General features: G+C 50.5%; 1 protein-coding gene across 2 annotated transcripts in view; it reads right to left on the bottom strand.

The window, feature by feature from the left end:
- The window catches only part of MSH6 (mutS homolog 6), a 100,148-nt gene that overhangs the window by 20,959 nt on the left and 57,274 nt on the right, over positions 1-21,915 (bottom strand). For both annotated transcript variants that reach the window (XM_086927766.1, XM_086927767.1), the window contains one exon: positions 10,626-10,715. In XM_086927766.1, coding sequence (XP_086783892.1) covers positions 10,626-10,715 — 90 coding nt within the window. The remainder of the gene's footprint in view (positions 1-10,625; positions 10,716-21,915) is intronic.

A 21,915-nucleotide genomic window follows, 5' to 3' on the forward strand; every position in this document is an offset into this window, starting at 1 on the left:
CCGTCTGTATCAGCACCTTCTGGCTGTACAGTTGTCTCTGAAAGGCCTTGAGGGCAAACAACACTGTTTTCAGCTCCAGGTAATTGATGTGTTTGACCGCACCCCCTGGGCTCCATAGACCCCTCACTCTGAGCTTGTTCATGTGTGCACCCCATACCTTCTGGGATGAGTCTGTGGTGATGGCCACTGGTGGGTCTCGTGCGTTAGAGGCTTCCCTATGGTTATCCTTTCTCTGGTCCACCACTTTATTTCTTCCTGCACTTTGTGCTTTACAACCACTAGATCCTCCCAACTTCCTGTAGCTTGTGACCATTGCTGTTGCAGACACTCGGAGTGGTCTCATCTGCAGGCGTACATTGGCGTCAAGATCTTGCTCACTGTCCTCACTGTCAGAGCTCGCCCCATCTGGTAGTGACGTTTCTCCCTCAGTTGGCTGAGTGTCCTCTTCTCGCTGGGTAACATCCTGCATTGGACGGTGTTGATCTGAGCTCCCAGGAAGATCTTCACTTGCTCCGGTTCCATCGAGCATTTTCCCCAGTGTATGGAGAATCCCAGGCTTGCTAGCGTTCTTGTGACCTGTCTGCATGATCTTTGCATGTCCTGTAAGAGCTTGCTTTTACGAGCCAGTCGTCGAGGTAGGGGTACACGTGTATCCCCTCTCTTCGCAGATGTTCGGCCACTGCTGCGAGGCATTTGGTGAATACCCTTAGTGCGGACTTTAGACCGAATGCCAGGGTTGTGAATTGGTAGTGATCCTGGTTTACTGTGAATCTTAGCATGTGCTTGCGCTGCCTGTTCATGGGGATGTGTAGGTACGCATCTTTGAGGTCTATGGTGGACAAGAAGTCCCAGACCTTTATCTGTGGGATGACCTCTTGTAGGGACGTCATCTTGAATTTGAGTCTTTACATATTTGTTTAGGAACAGTAGATCCAGGATGGGTCTTAGGCTTTCGTCCACTGTTGGCACCAGGAAGTAGTTTCAGTACACTCCCCTGTTCCGTTCTTTGAATGAGACCGGTTCGATGGGCTCTTGGAGGAGTTCTTGAGATTCCTCTTGGAGCAATTGCAGCTACCTTCCCGAGTGCTCTCTCTTCTTTGGCTTTCTGTTTGGATACTGCATAGAGTTGGAAAAGAGACACCAAACTGTATGATGTTGAGTATCCACTGGTCTGTGGTTATTTCCCTCCACTCTCGGAGGAAAAATCTCAGCCTGCCTCCTACTGGTGTTACATGTTCTTTTGTGTCTTGTCCATGTAGCCCTCTCCTCTTTGCTTTTCCGTGCTCTTCCCTCGGAGGGTTTGAGTGGGTGAGCACCCTTTTCTGTGTGAAGTCACTTAGAGGGGGGTTATTCACCGCCTCTCCTTCTCTGGCCCCGTTCGTTTCCTCTCCCTCGAAAGGACTGGCCCCTGTTCCGATAGTTCCAGTTTTGCTTCTGCTGGCCCTGGTGATCTTGGTTGTCACTCTGTTGACCCTGGTGGAACGCCTGGTGTGATTGTCCTTGCTGGTTTCCACCCCTTCCGCTCGGCCTCCGTGTAGGAGTGCCTCTTCTCATCCCCCTGAATTGCAGCGCCCCCATGGACCTTACCGTCTCGTTGTCTTTCTTCAGTTGGGTGAGTTTCTCATCTACTGGGGCTCCAAACAGTGTCTCTCCATTGAAAGGTGTGTTCATGATGTTGTTCTGAACCTCAGTTTTGAAGCCTGAGATCCTGAGCCAGGCTTGCCTTCTCTCTGTGATGCCTATAGCCATCAGTCTGCTGGATGTTTCAGTCCCATCCAAAGCTGTCTTCAGGCACGAGTTAGCAATGTTTTTCCCCTCTTCCAGAAGGTGTGATGCCCTCTCACGGTATTGCTCCAGGGAGGTGCTTGAGCAATTGGCCGATCTCATCCCAATGCTGGTATTGATGCCTGTTCAGGAGGGCGTTGGAGTTAGCCATGCACCAGTGCATTGCGGCGTTCCTCTCAATTTTTCTGCCCGTCAGGTCCATCCTTCTGCTTTCCTTGTCAGGTGGTGGCCCAGATGTTGGGACGTTGGCCCTTCTTCTGGCCATTGCAGCGATGATTGAATCTGCTGTGACGGACCCCTTCATGTAAGCAGGGTCCTGGGAAGAGAATTTGTATTTCTTCTCGGTCCTCGGCGTGACTGATCTGCATGTAGCCGGGTCTTTGAAGGCTTCTTTCCCCTGGTCTGTGATACTTTTCAGCATGGGCAAGAACTGGCTTCTTGTCTGTGTGGGGAGCAATGTTTCCAGCAGGAAGTCTGCTTTAGGCTTCTCTTCCAGCTTAACCCCATAGGCTGCTGAGGCCTTCCTGACGACCTCATTGTATGCCCCAATGTCATCCGGCGGCGAAGGCCATGTCTCCACAGCCTCCCCCGGGTTTTCGGCCTCAATGTCCTGCCATTCCTGGTCTTGGGCCGTCGAGGATCCTGAGCCGTAGTTGGACTGTTGCTCCCCATATTCCCCCTCTGTGTAATAGAGGTCCTCTTCCTCTTCGTGTTCTGAGAGCTCCGGAGTTTTCGGTTGCTCTTCGACGTCGAACTCCTCGTGCTCCTGCACGTCAGCGACTGCCGTCGCTGGCTACGAGGGGATCCTGTAACTTTTCAAATTTTCCTCAAAGTCCTTCTTCCTCTGAAAGATGTTCTCCATCTCGGCCTCGAACCTTGCTTTCTTCCTCTCCAACTGTGCAGCCCGCTCGTCGTCGTCATCGACGTCAAAGCTTTTTTCACCCTTTTCCTTCAAAGTCCCTTTTTCGGGGGCTTGCTTCGACGACCTTGGCTTTTCGTCCGTCTTCGGCGCCCGGGAGTCCTTCTCGAAGGATCCGCTGGGCTCTTTTTCAGAGGATGCAGCTTCGGTAGTCGTTTGGTGCCAGTGCTCCCTTCAAGGCTCTGGACTCTGATTTGAGAGTCTGCCTCAGGCTTTCGAGGCCCTGTCGAGGTTTTCAGGGTCGTAGACTATCCTACCTTGTCAGACGTTTTCTTATCGGTCTCTGCGACCGTAAAGTTATCTGGACCCTCGGCGATGTTGTCCTAGTCGTCTGTGGAGAGGCCCAGTTCGTAAAGCGCCAGGGCCTGGCTTTTGCCCCGCATAGAGTAGTGAGCTATCCTCCGCTTCTCTCGAACCCGGAGTGTCTTCGGTTTGAAGACTGAGCAGGCGTTGTAGTCTTTGCTCTCGTGGTCTATTGGCAGGCAGAGGTTGCAGACCAGGTGCTGGTCCTTCTGCGCGAACTTGTGGTGGCAGTTTCTGCAGAATTTAAAGGGTGTCTTGTACATCACTGCCCTCAGGGGGCCCTCTGTGTGTGCATTCTCCCAAGGACGTCTAAGAACTCGAGGTTCTTCCCTTTCTTAGTAGTCTCCTCTCTGATGGTCTTCTCCCAATCTTCTCAGGTCTTTTCTATCGAAAAGTTGCTGTCTTTTCTCCTCCAAAACTTCTGGAGCTTCACGCGACGATCCAGACCCAACGGCAGAAAAAAAGAATCTGAAGATGGCGCCCAAGGGTGGGAACTTCCGCCGGAAGCATGCCGACGTTACCGAAGGTACACCAAATGGTGTGACGTCGACGCCCACCTGGGTTAAGAAGAAGAAAAAAAACCAACCAACCACCAGATTGCAGAATATGCACAGCATAGTGAATCCAGAAAAAAACCATGTTGAATAATTCTGGTCATCCATTTGTTGGTTGCTAGGGATTCCAAAATGGGGAGACAGTCTTGAAGTCTTCCTCAGACAGGTGTGGAATAGTCAGAGGGAAGTCTGGGGAAGTCACTGCTTATTTGGGGAAGGGGGAATTGCGGGATGTGGTGGTTTTACCTTTGCCCCAGGGATTATTTCCACTGTAATCTCTGAAAAATCCTCTTGTGAAAGAGGATTGGGAATAATTTTTGTAAGGGGAAGTGGTTTGGTCTGTTCCTGTGGACTTTGACCCACCCCTGTAAAAGGAACACTGAAAGAAACCTCTGTCTGAAGGAGATTGAAGCGCTCTCATCGGTTTTGCTACATCTGTCTTTTTTCCTTTGAGTGCTTGATCAACTTCAGGGCCAAAAAGATGTTTCTTGTCAAAAGGTATGTTGAGAATGGAGTGCTAGACTCCGGGTTTGAACCCGGAAATCCTTAATCAGATATGTCCCAGGAGTAGGATGCTAGTATTTACCTCTCTAGCTGCAGTGTCGGCCGCATCTAGACCGCATCTAATGGAAGTGTTGGAAATTAGCTTACCTTCTTGAACTAAATCCTGAGCTTTGGCCTTATGCTCATTTGGGAGAAACTGTAGTAATTTTGTCCCAGTGGGCCCTATTGTATCTTGCTAGGAGACCTTAGGTGTTAGCAATACGCAAAAGATTATCTGCTTGCGAAGCTTTACGTTTGCCAGAAGCATCTACTAGTTTTGACTATCTAGGGGAGGAGCACCCCCAGATGCTAGAGAATTTCAAGCATTGGATACTACTAAAGAGACAAGCGGTAACTGAACTTTAATGAAAATTGGTTCTGTTGGGGAAGGTTAGTATTGGTTATCTACTCTAGTAGTGTGGATTCTAGCACGTCTCACAAATCTTTAAATTTATTGTCTGTGTACCTCAACATACCCTTGAGATTATAAGTATTGTAGACCTCGGTCTGACATGTTATCCAAGATGGGTCCCCAGATGTCCCCCTAGTCGTATGATGCATAACCAATTAATTGTAATGTAATCTTATCACCGATTTACAACTGCATAACTTGTATCCTCCTGTATATAGTACCAGTCACAATCATTCCTGAGAGTCAAGTTCACAACATGGTGGCCCCATCGTCTGCATCACAGTGACAATCAGATGCATCCAGCATCTGCAAGTACAGCCGCAGCCTTAACACGTGCACGTTAACACGTTCCCTCTTTAAGAGTGAGATGGTCCCAGAGCGCTCACTTAGACACGAGACGCCAGCGGTGATACATCTTCTACTACGAGGTAAGGCAAGGCTTGAAATCCAATGCACATAACTAGGTCAAGTTAAATTCCCCTCTGTTATAGTTTGTGCATCACCACACCTGTCATTCTTAATGCCCTTTACTGTAACGCTGACCTTTGAATGTGTCTTTTACTGTTTTAAGGGTTGTGCCTTTAATCTCACATCGTGTTGATTCTTTATATTAATTAATGGTCACTCACCTCGGGACGCTAGACTATCTGTCAGCATGCCAGTGCCAGTTCTCCCCCCCCATTGTTATTCCTGAGGCCTTCTTTCATTAAGTGTTGTTGAGGCCATAATCCGCTTGTATCCTATTGGCTTCCTCTCATAGTATTACATGGTAGCATACAGTGCACTGACGTGCCCCTTTCCCCTTCTGTTTGCCGTGTTCTGCAGTTTTGTACACCAGGAGCGTCCAGGCTCATCATTTCAACTTCATGGTCTATCACAGTGCACTAGCTAGGTGGGCCTCATAGCCACAGTTTTTCCTAGTTCTACGCAACCACTTACGCTGTATTATTACTGATGCTATTTTTACCTACCTTGTAGGTTGCTCCCCCTTGGTCCTGTTGAAGAGCCCCTTGTAAGGGCTGAATCACCCTCTTCCAAAACCTGGGGTCGAAATGTTGACTTTACATTCAATTCAGACCTGTACTTATTATTCAAAGCCCTAAAGCGGATCAATTATGCATTTGTGGCATCACACGATTTGGGCTGTTCAGCTAGTCTGTTTAAACATTGTTAGACAGGTCTCTTTTATCAAATATATATATTGTAAATATTGGCAATTTATTCCTGCCATCACTTATTCACCCTTTCACGAGCACTATTTTGAGCACTAATTTTATCTTTCACTATTGAGCAATCGCTGAAACTGTGAACTTACTATTATTGTATTATATATATTGTTTTGATTATCAAGTGGTTCTGATCGGTGTCTAATTATCTCAATGTGGGGTGGTTTTTTGTTTCACTGTAGCTCCTTCTTGAGATTGACATTGTTCAGTTGAACCAGTCTTTATATGTACCACTATTATCCCAGGTCCAACTGGGTATACCCCATTGTTATGTTATCAACATACCCTTAAGCATCGGCAGTGTCTCAAAGGACTCTTTATGGAGCTCCACTTCATGGTACTGTGCAGCTCTAGCAATGTGCTCCGGATATGACAGATTGTCATCAGATTGATATGGTCTGGCAGGGTAAAGATCTGGGTCTGTATCCTGTGGAAATAAACTGAATAATCAGTTCCAAGGATCCATTGGTACCCAAGTTTCCTCAGTATCAACTGCATCAAGGTGAGGCAGAGGAGGTTGATAAGGTGTGATCAAGCTGTGGTGGAGAGGGGGAGGAGATGGTAGTGTGGCAAGGACTAGTACCCACATTTTTCCTCTTCAATCGAATCTTATAAGATCTGTTGTCACCATGAAGCTTGTGTTTGGATGGCGGTTTCGCATGAATATGCCCGGTCAGGATTAATATAGAGTTTTTTTTGTTTCAGCTCCAACCTAGGTGGTACAACGTCCATGTTTGGATCCGGTTGCGTTACGGGCAGCTCTTTAGTTTCAGGCACCAAAGCTTTCGGAGCAGAGCTGGAATGTCCTTTTGGCGCTGGAGATTTCGGCTCCGAGGATTGTTTCTTTGGTTTTGGTATGGAAGGTTTTTGGCGCGAAGCAGATTTTGTGCTTAGAGCACAAAGGTTTCGGCATAGAAGTGGGTTTTGGCAGGCTCGGTCCTGAGACGGAAGGCTTGTCAGAGTGTTTCGTGCCAAGCCAGAAGGCAGAGCGTCAGAAAACTCTTCTCGGTGCCGACCTTGGCCTGGAGGCAGAGGTGGTGCCGAAGCCTTAGGTTTTTTAAGGATGGGTTGAGGGGTGTCTTCTGTACTCGCGTCCGCTTATCCCTGCGGCATATCGTACTCAGAGGACAATCTGCAACTCAGAGTCAGACACTGCTGAAGCCCGTCCTTCCGCTGCTGAGAATCTCTTGCTTGGAGTCTTTGCCGAAGAGATCCGGTGTGTCGTCTAACTGCTGCAGCTGCATCTATCGACATCGAGCCAGATGATCACAGAGTTTTCTTCGATCTGAAGGATCAGCATGCGTCACGGTCTTGTTCTTTGTGCGCTGGAGACCAGCACACCTGATGTAAGTCCGTACGCAGATACTTTGCATGGCACAGGTGGCAGAATTTGAACGGAGTCCGTTCCACCGACAAGGAGCCGGACCAACGCAGATAGGCCAGAAGGGCGTCTGAAAATTAACATCCGGAGCAACACTAGATGGCAGGAGTATGCAAAGCATGTGATCTACAGCTCACATGCCTATATTCCACTCTCCTTTTTCACACTTTCCACTGGCCGCTTCATCAGGTGACCCGCGGTTCGGCGCATGATGCCAAAAACAATCCAAACACTTATTTTGGTGCCACATCGCGCTCCCAAAATAAATCCACAGGTCTTCTCGTAGCGTCTTCAAAATACAGTTTATTGAAGGATTTCAACACAAATTAACATCTATCCCAATGCGTTTCGGAGATCAGCGTCTCCGAAACCAGGACAGCGCAATGCTCGTACCTGTGAGCATCACAGCATTTAGTTTGCTCTGGGACACACAGTATGCACATGAAACATTTGAATTATGGACTTGGAGGTGTTACTTCTCAAAATCTAGTCACCCTAGCCTACTGGCTCGGAGAATACCTTTTGTTCACGTTTGACAGCATCTGCAGTGGCAATGCTGTGCAACATATAAGAAAAAAAAAGTGTGATTAAGTCCATGTTATAACACGTATGACGCAGTCGTTTTTTTTTAAGATGTACCGGTAAGGATGGATAAGGAAAAAACAAAAACATTTGCAATGCTATAGGTCTAGCATTTCTGAAAGTTTGAGCTATTGGCGTTGCATTACTATTTGCAATGCCAACAGCTCAAACTTTCAGTAATTCAAGACCTATTGCATTGCAAATACTTGTTATTTTCAGTATTTTAAATGTTTTCCTCTCCGCCCAGAGGCTGCAAGTTCGAATTCAAACAATGTCTGAAAAAGACATTTGCAGCGAAAGATATTTTTTGGTATCCATTTCACTGGGGAACAAATAAAGATGAGGAAAGAAGTTAAGAGCCATTTGTTGAAATAATGGGCTTCAGCAAGAGGAGGAATGAGCGAGTGAATAGGAGGAGGAATGAGCGAGTGAATAAGAGGAAGAAAGAGGGGGAGGGGCAGCGGAAGCGCAGGAGAAGTGAACATTTTTGTTTAACGCCATCGCCGCGGGGCTAATTCCCTTTAGGCGTAAGGACCCCCTTTCGACAAAACTGGTACTCTTCATCAACTACTATCGACAACCATAAATGCGTCTGTTAGACCTCATCACATTCATTTATCCACCCACACTTTCAGGCATCCATCCATCCATACATTCACCCTTCCATCCATACATTCACCCTTCCATCCATACATTCACCCTTCCATCCATACATTCACCCTTCCATCCATACATTCACCCATCCATACATTCATCCTTCCATCCATACATTCATGCTTCCATCCATACATTCATCCATTCATGCTTCCATCCATACATTCATTCATCCTTCCATCCATCCATACATTCACCCTTCCATCCATACATTCATCCTTCCATCCATACATTCATCCTTCCTTCCTTCACCCACCCACCGTTCATTCATCCACCCACCCACCTTTTCACACATCCATCCATCCATCATTCATCCGCCCACCTTGTCACACATCCATCCTTCATCCTTCCATCCACCCCTTCATCCACCCCTTCATCCACTCACTCCATCCATCCATCCACCCACCCACCCACCCACCTTTTCTGTGCCTCTCTCATGGGGGGGCACCAGGTATGAGGGCTCATGGGGCTTGAACCAATGATTTATGGGGCCTGTCAGAAGGGGGGGGGGGCCGTGGGATGAGAGAGGACCTTTCATGTGATTTACTGGTGAGATCCACAGCTCCAGGTGCTCAACATCCATTGAACTCAAAGCGCTACAGCCTCCTCCCCCAGCCACCCCCCTTGTGTATGTGAGCTTAGCTGAAACAGCTTCACAGACACACACAAAGACACACCCAAGTACTTCACTGGTCTTTAAAAGACATTTTACTTGTTAATGAGGCTTTGATGTTTTTCACCCCTCAGTGTGAATTAGGCCTCCACCGTGAGCACCCTCAATCAGCCTGACGCCACTAAGGCAAACCACGCGTTTCAAGGAACTGCACGCCCTGACAGAATCTGCGACCCCCTTCCCAGGACTCCACGACCCCCCTGGGGGTCGCGCCCCACAGATTTAAGACCTCTGTGTTAGAGTATAGTTTAGAGGGCTATCCCCGAAAACGGAACTCGCAAAGCATGGCCGGAGACACCATGGGCATTGGGCAAGTGGCTGGAAACAGGTTCCGAATGAAAGAGGCAGATCAAGCACAGTTAAACAGCTATTTTGGTGCCACCTTCTATTCACTGAGTAGGTATATCTGTGGGTGTTCTCAGTTACTGCACTTATGCATGTTACATGTCTCTGTGCAGGGGAGCTAAGAAGCCGAATTTGCATTGGTAGCTACAATAAATTCTACAGTTCGAGTCCATAGTCCCCCCATCCACCCCTCCCCCTCACTGCAGGCATGGTTAGGCTGTGCCTGGTCAGACACCAAACCCACCGGGCCTCGCAGCCGGGTCCGGTCGCAGCTGCACCCTCTGGTAACCACCGTCCCCAGCAGCAACCAGAGTGCTTCCCATTGACGCAGGCTGCAGGAGACAGATGCCCAAAACAGTGGACATTCAGGAAAAAACTACGTGCAGACCCATGGAAATAGAAGAAAAACTACAGTGCCCGAGTGCGGACAGAAGAGGCCAGAAAAAAAGACAAGCGACAGTGATGGTAAAAAGAAATGTGGTAAACCTGATATGGCGGCCTGCATGACTAACTCATACAGCAAGACAGCGAGGACTTGTAGTGGGTCACAGTAGCAGAGAAAGGCTGTGGAGACGTTGCAGGAACAGGGGCAATGTTTCACCCAGAAGAAGGGCATTAGAGGGACAGCACTCTTAGAAATAAGGCGCACAGCCGCTATTGTTAAAGTTTACAAATCAACAAGTTTCATCTGGAAAACGTAGAGTTCGGCGAGACATGCTCCGCGGTTGAGGCGGTGGGTGATCGTTTGAAAGGTAGCAGCAGTTAAAGTGAGATGGGGCACCCAGAGCAGCCATAACGAGCGTGCAAGCCAGAATCCTAAACATAAGCAAGGGGTATTTTCCACTATACACGTTGTACCACCTTTAATCCCTAATCAACCTTTTCCTAGAATTTACTTCACTTTTTAAGTAAGTTTTAGATTACTTGAACCCAAATGGTCATCGTTTTTTTTTTAACTAGTGTTTGCTACATTAGATTTATATTCACTGTAAGCTCAAGCTATATAAAATTATCATTGGTTAGAGCTTGATATACTTTCAGACTAAGACAAATTTGGGGCTATTGAGAAAGCAATATCGATGTTAGCAATCAACACGTTCATGGCTTAGGCAATGAAGCAAAGATCTTCAGACTCTGAGGTGCAAAGCACTTTCAGAGACGCAATGTGTATCCGGACGTTCATTTTTGTGGGCCAACTTGCAGACAACGAAACACTCATTTTCAAGCAGGTTAAGCATAGGCGCATACCTAGTTCATCAAGAAGCACAAGTGAATGTCCTGTTGCATGATGCAGAATACTTGATGTCTCACTCAACTCCACAAAAAATGTGCTTTCACCTAAAAACGACAAAAATAAAAATAAAATCAAGATCTTGAAATACATTTGAAATTAACTGCTGCTAATTGATACGGATTTAAACTGTATCTGTTCTCAGCAATTTAAACAACTTAACATATTAAACATACGTAGAGAAATCTAGTTTTTACTGTCATGTTTGTGGCATTCTCAGTCGAAAATTTGTATTTAGCATTTAACTTTTGCTGCATGCCTGCAACCGAGTCACTCCCCCAACGAAGGTGCTATATCAGTTGGCAGCAAAATAGTAGAATTTGCTGGGAAGAAACGCAAAGTTGTGGGCATATGTCAATTTTACAAAACATGCAGTAGAGCTAGTTTATAAATGAAAGTGACTCCTCAGTAACTGATGAGTTTAGGCACTAAGTAACTCATCCTTCTGCTGGAACATTCATTAATCCATGCATACTCATACCGGAATTCACTCATCCACAATAAAACCTGCAGATCAACTCAAAAGCATTGCAAGAGAAAATCAATAGAAATACAGGAGAATGAAATAAAAAAATCTGCGCCTGAAGGTGCCTGGATTTTGCTTGCAATAAAAAAGTTTAAAAAATTAAACACAGCAGCACATGGCCATCTTGGAATGCTACTGTGCATTCTGTATACCCAGTGTAATAGCAATTTCCCTCAAAGGCTTTTTGCATTATCCTATGCTTTTCACAAATGGGTCAGGCCCACTGTCTTTGTTTTAAGTTTTCATGATAAACAGATCAAACCTACAACACCGGACATAACGTTTACCAATGAAGCAATCAAGTCTACAGCTTTTATCATGGGATTGTCACCATAACCAAATAAGATCCACTGTATTGAGCATAACCTTTTCTATGAGAAAGCCATAACCCATACAGTTAAAAATTTGCAAAATTATATACAGCAACACAGAACATAAATCCCTCCTACAAGAACGGCTTACGAAGGATTAGCAGTGCAAATCTTCTACAGCAAGGTTTGACAGGGCGATACGCAACACAAAACTCTTGCCCAGTATTTGTGACATTCCAATTAACAAAAAGACTCTACACAGGCTTTAAGACCGTGAAAGAACAATCCCCCATAAAGGCTAACAGGTTAACATATGCTTTCACAATAAATAAATCTTCTTGGCTTTGTCATATAACATTTCATAATGAATAGGTCAGCCTTGACCACATGCTTGTCAACGAACTAGTCCAGCCTATTGCAAAGAACATACGCTTTTCTGCAAGGAAACAAAAAAAAAAAAAAAACACACTAAGTGAACACTTTCTGCCCAATCAAATCTTGTAAAGAGAAAGCTCAGCATGTGGCAAGACCCAAAACATTCTCAGGGGGGCTTCTTAAATCAATTTCTGATTATCACCTAAGGTATGGTGACAGATGGAGCTATCTGGTCTGACTTTTCCATACCTTTATTAACGAGCGGAAAGGTGAGAGAAGGGAATGGGACCATGATTATTAGAGTCAATTTTCATGACTCTCACATTTGACGCATTCATGGTATTTCTCAAAGTAATAGCAATTCTACGGAGTGCAAGTGGGGATAAAAAAAGATACAACTCTAAAGGCTTGAAGCCAGTCCTAAAAGCTGAACCCAAAAAGTGGGTTTGAAGTATAGATGCACAAGTTACTACTTGTGTAACGATATATCTGTAAGAGACATTAGTTAGTGATAGATTCCTTACCTTAGAATATCCCCAGGCGTCAGACTGGATCCGGAAAGTTTTGCGTAGCAGTACCCTTGCGCGTCGGTAGGCGTCGTCTGCGGCTCCGCGTCCGTCGTCGGCGCCGTGATGATGTCGTCGGAGTACTTAGACGCCGCCTCTGCGTGCGGACGTCAGTTCTTACCACAGCTTTTCCGCGTCAGAAGCGCAGAGCCATGACAAAATCCGACACTGGTGCCAAGAAACTAGGGCCCTGAAAGGGGATGACCTTAACCCTAGATATCGGTTCGCAGAACGGGGAGGATGGGTGGGTCGGTAAGGAATCTATCACTAACTAATGTCTCTAACAGATATATCGTTACACAAGTAGTAACTTGTGCATCTGAAAGAGACACGTTAGTGATCGATTCCTTACCTTAGAATAGATACCCCAGCAATACCATCCCCGTGGAGGTGGGTCTGCGAACCAATGATCACACCAGAAAGTCCTGGAGGACGGAACGGCCGAAGTAGTCGTCCCTCCGGACTTGACTGTCCAGGCAGAAGTGCCTTGCAAACGTGTGCAGCGATGCTCACGTAGCTGCCTGGCAAATGTCCTGCAAGGGCACACCCCGGCCCAAGGCAGTAGTAGTGGCCGTGGCTCGAGTGGAATGAGCCCTCAGCCCAACAGGGGGTTCCTTCTTAGCCAAGGAGTAACACGCCTGGATGCACAAGATAATCCACCGGGAGATGGTCCGCTTGTGCACCGCTTTCCCTTTCTTAGCGCGCGCGTACCCAACAAAGAGTTGATCATACACCCGGAACTGTTGTGTGCGGTTCAGATAAAATGAGCGCGCACGTTTTGGGTCCAGGCGGTGGAGCCTCTCCTCCTCTCTCGAGGGGTGCGGAGGCGGAAAGAAGGTGGGCAACGTGATGGATTGCCCAATGTGGAAGGCCGTGACTACCTTGAGAAGGAAGGAGGGCCTTGTCCGCAATACAACCTTGTCCGGATGGACAGAAAGGAAAGGAGGCTTACAAGACAGCCTGGAGCTCACTCATTCTCCTGGCAGAGGTGATGGCTACCAGGAAGGCAGTCTTCAAAGAAAGAAGGCGAAGAGGACAGTTGTGAAGTGGCTCAAAGGGAGACCAGGTTAGAACCAGGTTCAAGTCCCACTGAGGCATCACAAAGGGAACAGGAGGAAAGGTATGAGTGATGCCCTTCAGGAGTCGATTTACGATAGGGGACTTGAACAAAGAAGGTTGGTCAGGCAGCCTCAGAAAGGCAGAAAGAGCCGAAAGATAGCCCTTGATAGTGCCCAGAGCAGAGCCCTGCTGGGCAAGAGAAAGAAGGAAGAGGAGAACCTCAGAGAGAGGGGCATTGAGGGGATCCACAGCCTTTGCTGTGCACCATGCCACAAATCTGTTCCACCTGCAGGCGTATACCGTCTTTGTGGAGGGACGCCTGGCTACCAGAATGATGTTGCAAACTTCAGGAGGCAAGTCAAATGGCCTCAACTGTCGCCGCGCAATCTCCAAGCATGGAGGTGGAGACTGGACGGGTTCGGGTGGAGGACCGTCCCCTGCTGCTGCGACAGAAGGTCCTCCTGAAGAGGCAGACGAACCAGGGGATCGACTGACATACTGAGTAGTTCGGGATACCAGTACCTTTGTGCCCAGTCCGGAGCCACAAGGATGACTTGTGCCCGGTCGCGCTTTATCTTCTTCAGCACTCTGGGCAGAAGTGGTATAGGCGGAAAGGCTTACAACAGACCGCAGCTCCACTCGCGACGAAAAGCGTCTCCGAGCAAGTGCCGCCTTGGAAATTCCAACGTGCAGAACTGATGACATTGAGCGTTCTCTTCGGTGGCGAATAGATCTAACCAAGGCTCTCCCCATCGCAGAAAGAGGCCTTGCGCCACGTCCGAGTGCAGACGCCATTCGTGATCCATCGAGCACCGACGGGTGAGTTCGTCCGCCCTGGCGTTAACAGAACCTGCCAGGTGTTGAACCACCAGAGTCACGCCCTGATGTTCCAGCCATTGCCAGAGACGCAGAGCCTCCTGGCAAAGGGTCCACGACCCCACTCCGCCCGGTTTGTTGCAGTACCACATGGCGGTGGTGTTGTCCGTGAACACTTGCACTGCACTCCCTCGGACAGACGGGAGGAATGCCTTCAGTGCCAGACCGCAGCTCCAACAGATTGATATGGAGCCGGGACTCCGCCGGAGACCAGAGTCCTCTGATCTCCGCCTCTCCCAAGTGGCCTCCCCAGCCCTGGAGGGACGCGTCCGTCACAACTACATGCTCCGGTTGGGAAGAGAGAGGGATCTGCCGTTGACCCAATTGCGGTCCGTGAGCCACCACTGCAGCTGTCTCGCAGTGCCCTCCGAGATCAGGACATGGTCGGACAGGTTGCCCCGGTGCTGGGCCCACTGAAACTTCAGGTCCCACTGCAGAGCCCGCATCCGCCACCGTGCGTGATGCACCAGAAGGATGCAGGAGGTCATCAGCCCCAGAAGCCGCAGCGTCAACCTTATGAAACTCGGGATAACGGCCCGAAGATCGGAATCAGAGCCTGTATATCCCGAACCCGCTGTTCGGGCGGGTAAACCCGAAACTGCGCCGAGTCGAGAACCGCTCCGATGAAAAGGAGCTTCTGAGAGGGGCACAGGTGTGACTTCGGCACATTGATGGAAAATCCCAGCTGGTGCAGGAGATCCGCCGTAGTCTGGAGGTGGCTGACGACTGCCTGGGGCGACCCCGCCTTCAACAACCAGTCGTCTAGGTAGGGGAAGACTGAGACCCCCAACCTGTGCAGATGAGCTGCGACCACCGCCATCACTTTCGTGAACACCCGTGGGGCGCTGGTAAGGCCGAAGGGGAGCACCGTAAACTGAAAGTGCTCGAGGCCTACCGTGAACCGCAGGTAACGCCGGTGGGCCGGCAGGACGGGGAGTGGAAATATGCGTCCTGCAAGTCCAACGCTACCATCCAGTCTCCTGGGTCTAGGGCAGTCAAGACCTGAGCCAGTGTCAGCATTTTGAACCTCTCCTTCCGGAGGAAGCCGTTGACGTTCCTCAGATCCAAGATAGGGCGTAGGCCCCCTTTGCCCTTTTTGGGTACCAGGAAGTAGTGGGAGTAGCACCACGTCCTACTTCTGGCCCAGGAACGCGCTCGATGGCCCCCTTGGCCAAGAGGGCCGAAACTTCCTCCTGCAGGAGCCGCCAATGATCCCCCGATACGCGGTGGTGTTGCGGTGGCATGGCTTGAGGGGTCGTCTCGAAGGGGAGGGATTAGCCCCTTCGGACGATCTGCAGCACCCACCTGTCCGAAGTGACTGTGCGCCAGTGAGAGTGGTGATGGCGAACCCTGCCTCCCACTGGCGTCACATGGGCCGAAAAGCACGGACTAGGAGGGTTTAGAGGCGGATGCTGCGGGGGCAGGTGTGGACTGACTCTGCTTGTTTCCCCGACCGCCTCAACGGCAGTTTCCGCGGCCGCCGCCGCGCAGGACGACAGTTTGCGGCGAGTGGCTGGCGGCACGTGTGGGGACGCCCCTTCCTTGGCCACGAAAGGAGCGAAAGGCACCCATTTGCTGGCGCGGGGCCGAGATGCCCAAGGACTTCGCCGTAGCCCTGGAGTCCTTAAAGCGCTCAAGCGCGCGGTCTGCCTTGTCGCCAAAGAGGCGACGGCCATCGAACCGCATGTCCATGAGTGTATTTTGGACGTCTGCCGAGAAATTGGCGGATCTCAGCCAGGCGTGGCGTCGTACCGCCACCGTCGTAGCCATCGCTCTGCCCAGCTAGTCAGTAGTATCCAGTCCGCACCTGATTGAATACTTGGCTGCGTCCCGGCCCTCCACCAGGGCTTGGCCGAGTTTGGCCCGTACCTCCAACGGACACTCTGGCAGCACTTCCGCCACCGTCTCCCACAGAGAGTGGGTGTAACGGCCCAAGAGGCATGCGGTGTTGGAAGACCGCAGTCCCAAGCTAAGGGACGAGAAGATCTTCTTACCATAGTTCTCGTACCTCTTGGACTCCCTGTCCGGCGGGGCCGTCGGGAAGGCGGTCTGGGAGTTAGAGGCCTGGATAACCAGACTCTCGGGGGTGGGGTGGGTGGACAGGAAACATGGGTCGCCCGGGGCCGGGCGGTGGCGTCTGGCCACGTTCCTATCTACAGGCGAACCTGTAGCGGGCCTGGACCAAGTGCCCAAAAGAACGTCCGTCAAGGCCTCATGAAACGGCAGCAGAGGCTCCATGGAGCATGACTGCGGCTTAAGAACCTCAGTGAGGAGATTAGTCCTCACGGCTGCGACGGGGAGCTCAAGGCCCAAGGCCTTGGCAGCCCTCATCAACACCACACCATAAGTAGCACCCTCCTCCAAAGCCACGGTAGGAGGAGAGACAAATCCAGTGTCTGGAGAGGTGTCCAGGCCACTGGCCTCCCCAAGGTCTCCTGTCCAGTCCATGTTAGACTGGCACTCTCTGGCCAGAGGGTCCTCAGACCCCTCCCAATCCTCCTCATCCCTCATCTCCTGAGATTCAGGGTCGTAATTGAATGAGGTCGGTTCATAGAAACTAAAATCTCCAAACGGCGTAGAGATCGGCGTCGGAACCGATTGAAAGGAGGCATCGGGGACGGCGCCGCCCGAGGACGACACCTGAGGGGACACCACACGGACCGACGCCCTGGGGGTCGTAAGGTCCACCGGTGACGATCCATCGCCCGAGGAGGGTCCAGCGGCGCCCTGCGGCGCCGGGCCCGAAGGCGCCGACGACGCCTGGGCCGCTGTACCCTGCGGCGCCGGGCCCGAGGGCACCGGCGGTGTTGGGATCGTGGGGCCTTGCGGCGCTGGGCCCGAAGGTGCCGGCGGCCTCGAGGCCGAAGCACCCGACGGCGTCGGGGTCGTAGCCCCTGACCCGCTAGGGCCCCCAGACGGGTTCGCTGGGCCCGAAGGCGCCGCAGAACCCGTCGGAGGAGAAAGGGACCTCATGGCCATGAGGAAACGCTTGATCTACTCCGGCGTCGCGTTCAGCCCAGGGGACCGGGGGGTATGGGGCCGAACGCGGCGCCCGCGACTCCCGAGGAGCCGCGTGAGCAGTGTCACCCGAAACCCCGGCCGCATCGTGCGAGCGTCGGGGGGAGTCAGAAGATAGATGATGTCTCTTCGACTTCTTATGCTTCTTACCCGACGACTTGGACCCGGAGTGGCGCCGACTCCGGGAGCTGTGACGGCTCCGTCCCCGCGACCTGTCCCTCGACCTCCCTTGGGACCGGGACCTCACACGGCGCAGGGCCGACTGGCGGATTTCGAGTCGCCTGCGGGACCGCTCCCGCCTGGCCTTCCTCGAAAGGGCCCGACAGTCGGAGCAGGCCTCGTCGTCATGGTCGACGCCCAAACACATCAGGCACAGGCGGTGGAGATCCGTGACCGACATGGTACGATCGCACTCGTCGCAATGCTTGAATCCGGGCATCCCTAAAAGCACCGTCTGAGTCGTACAGACTTCGAAATGGATCAAAAGATCACAAAAAGTTTAGTCAAAAAGTGACTAGGGAACTGCTCTTTCCAGATCTGCGCTGGCTGGCGCGGAAAAAAGAAGAACTGACGTCAGCACGCGGAGGCGGCGTCTAAGTACTCCGACGACGTCATTACGGCGCCCACGACGCCGACGACGGACGTGGAGCCGCAGACGCCGCCTACCGACGCGCAAGGGTACTGCTACGCAAAACTTTCCGGATCCAGTCTGACGCCTGGGGATATTCTAAGGTAAGGAATCTATCACTAACGTGTCTCTTTCAGATTTGATACCTTGGTCCAATTTTTGGGTAGATCTACATCTCCATCAATGAGACATTTGAGACTTTCTACCCTAACTCGCAGCTTTAGCTGAACAATCGTTCAATACTCAATATTTAATGCCTTCAAGTACCACATAGATTGTACCATGGTCTTCCGAATAACTGAATTTAGGTGCGCGCATATTTATGTAGTTCAACACCAATTCAACCCCAAAACATTCTGCAGCATTTATGCAGTAGGCACAATACTGCCCCTGTGTGCGGCACGGATATGCCCCAAAAAGTGGGCCTCCATCTGGAGTGCCTTTCGAGGAGATATCTGTAGCCCCTGTTGCTTGATGATCTTCCCTCCCCAATAAAGCTAGTACACTCAAGCATTGTTCTGCAACTACTGAAACAGTTATTATTGATGTAAGACTGATCTACTTCCTCTCTAATGTACATGAAATAGTCGATGTTATGTTCAATAAAAAAGAATCATAAAAAAAAAAATACTGGCTCCATGCTATTTTATGTAGCTGCATTTCGGTGAACTTGGACTCCTACTGTTTGCCAAGCATCAGACCAGTAAAGAGATGGGTCATAAAACGTTGCAGGCAATACTAGCCTTTTGACTTTTTCTGGCTTTTAGGAAGGAGCCAGCAAGGGTCTCAGAGCTACTGATCATTTTCTTAAAGAATTCACCATGCAGAGATTCAGAAAGCTGTGCCAACTGGATCTACTTACAGTACTCAGGATCTTCTTTCTTTACACGGCATTCCATCTTCTCCTCTACAGTAGGTTACAACAGGCGAGCATGGAATCCAGGACTGGTCCCAGACAAAGGTTCTGCCCTGCAATGTTAATGCGTTCTTCGATTTACAGATGATGGATGAATTACTGACTCAAGTGGGAATTATTTGTTCAATGTTGGGAGGCAGAGTATAAAGCCTCATCCAACCATAGGTCAATGTAAGCTCTTTTCCCTATCAGGCAGTTGCCTCATCCCTCGTTTGTCAATGGTTCTGGGCCCATTTTTGCATGCAGGTAAGCTTTAAGCCAGTGTGAACTCGTCAAAGAAGGAATGTATATTAGCAATTTACAGCCCCGCAGAAGCACACGGTTATCAGGTAATAGCCAAAAACATAGGAAAGCAGAGGTTTGAGTCTGTGAGAGTGTTACTAGAGCATAGCAAGCCCCATCTGAAAGGAGGGATGGGGTAGAGCGGACGAGGCTGAAGCTCAAAGCTGCAAGGTTTGGGAAAGCCATCTCTGGATTGAAGTTGTATGCCCATATATTAATGCCATATTGGCTACTCTGTTGCAAATACCTCGAAATACCACGTTTAAAATATTAGAATATGTGGCCTGGGTCTACACACTGTTCACCCAACTATTTATTGTTTCACCAACTATGTAACTATAGGTTATTTATGTATGAATTTGTTATTTTGTTCAGATAAACATCGTTATGGTAGCAAAATATGTGTGATACATGTAACTTAAGTGCAATATAATATTAGGCCCTTGAAAATCATTATGATAGAAAAATATTTTTGAACAAAATAGAGGAAAGGGGCTTTGTAAGAGCAAGGTCCAGCATATTTGCTCAATAACAAGTGTTATGGCTGGCCGTTGACATCCTGGCTGAAGTTTCAGTCTACTCTCCCTGAGGTCCGCTAGAAGGACGAACTATGTAGCACTATATGCTTACCCCTTTTCTGCATGGGCTTGAATTCATTTAATAGGGACGGAACAATTGAGGATACACCGATGACCGTCACCTACATAACAGAGTAGATCCGGCCCCCCCGGTCCTGAAGAATCGCCACACATCCACTTGGAGTATTTTAGGCGTGAAACATGTTGACCTTTTAATCCACTCTCACTCGTCATTACACACATGTAGCTGTAACTGGTTGAATTTCAATCAATCAATCAAAGCATTTATATAGCGCACTACTCACCCAGAGGGTCTCAAGGCGCTAGAGGGGTGGGGGGGGGGGGGGGGCGCTACTGCTCGAACAGCCAGGTCTTGAGTTGCTTTCTGAAGGAGAGGTGGTCCTGGGTCAGGAGGAGGTGGGTCGGGAGGGAGTTCCATGTCTTGGCGGCGAGGTAGGAGAAGGACTGTACCCCTGTGGTGGCTCTTCGGATGCGGGGGACGGCGGCGAGGGCGTGGCCGGTCGATCGAAGCTGGCGTTTGGGAGCGTGGTAGTGGAGGCGGCTGTCGAGGTATCCTGGGCCTTGGTTGTGTAGGGCTTTGTGTGCGTGGGTGAGGAGACGGAAGGTGATTCTCTTGTTGACCGGGAGCCAGTGAAGGTTTCTCAGGTGTCCGGAGATGTGGCTGCGACGGGGGATGTCCAGGATGAGTCGTGCAGAGGCGTTCTGGATCCGCTGGAGTCTCTTCTGGAGTTTGGCGGTGGTTCCGGCGTAGAGGGAGTCGCCGTAGTCCAGACGGCTTGTGACGAGGGCCTGGGTGACCGTCTTCCTGGTCTGGGTGGGGATCCACCGGAAGATCTTACGTAGCATGCGCAGGATGTTGAAGCACGACGAGGAGACGGCGTTGACTTGTCTGGTCATGGAGAGGGAGGAGTCCAGGATGAAGCCCAAGTTGCGTGCGTGGTCTATTGGTTTGGGTGCGCTGCTTAGGGCGGGGGGCCACCAGGAGTCGTCCCAGGCGGAGGGTGAGGATCCCAGGATGAGGACTTCCGTCTTGTCCGAGTTCAGTTTCAGGCGGCTGTTCTTCATCCATTTGGCTACCTCTTTCATCCCTTCGTGAAGGTTGGCTCTGGCGGTGGCGGGGTCGTTGGTGAGGGAGAGGATCAGCTGGGTGTCGTCGGCGTAGGAGATGATGTTGAGGTTGTGTTGGCGTGCGATGGCCGCAAGGGGGCTCATGTAGACGCTGAAGAGGGTTGGACTGAGCGAGGAGCCTTGAGGAACGCCGCAGATGACTTCGGTGGCTTCAGATCTGAACGGGGGGAGGCGGACTGTGTCCTTCCGGCGAGGAAGGAGTTGATCCACTCCAGTGCCTTCTCCTGGATTCCGACGTTGCTGAGTCGCTGCACTAGTGTACGGTGGCAGACAGTGTCGAAGGCCGCGGAGAGGTCTAGGAGGATGAGGGCTGCTGTTTCTCCGTTGTCGAGCAGGGCTCGGATGTCATCGGTGGCTGCAATCAGGGCGGTCTCGGTGCTGTGGTTGGCTCTGAAACCGGACTGCGAGGGGTCGAGGGATCCGTTAGTCTCGAGGAAGGCGGCCAGCTGCTTGTTGACGATCTTCTCGATGACTTTTGCAGGGAACGGGAGCAGCGAGATGGGGCGGTAGTTCTTGAGGTCGGTGGGGTCGGCTGATGGCTTCTTTAGTAGAGCGCTGAGTTCGGCGTGCTTCCAGCTCTCCGGGAAGGTAGCGGTGTCGAAGGAGGTGTTGATGTCGTGGGGTGCGATGACAGCGTCGGCCTTGTTGAAGACGTGGTGAGGACAGGGGTCGGTCGGAGATCCGGAGTGGATGGAGTTCATCGTGCGGACGGTGTCTTCGGTGCTGATCGGGGTCCAGGCGCGGAGGGTGGTGGTGGGGGGCGGTGGTTCGGTCGTGGCGTGCGTCGGTTGAGTACTGAAGCTGTTGTGTATGTCCGCGATCTTGTTGTGGAAGTAGGAGGCGAGGGAGTTGCCCCTGCCAGCCTAGACTCCAGTAGTCTTTTTTAACCATAGCATAGTGTCCTTAATAAAGGTTCCTTGGAGAACTGATAGCTATTTTTACTACACATACTACACCCACTCT

Source organism: Lissotriton vulgaris, chromosome 6 (assembly GCF_964263255.1).
Source record: "Lissotriton vulgaris chromosome 6, aLisVul1.2, whole genome shotgun sequence".
NCBI classification, from domain to species: Eukaryota; Metazoa; Chordata; class Amphibia; order Caudata; family Salamandridae; genus Lissotriton; species Lissotriton vulgaris.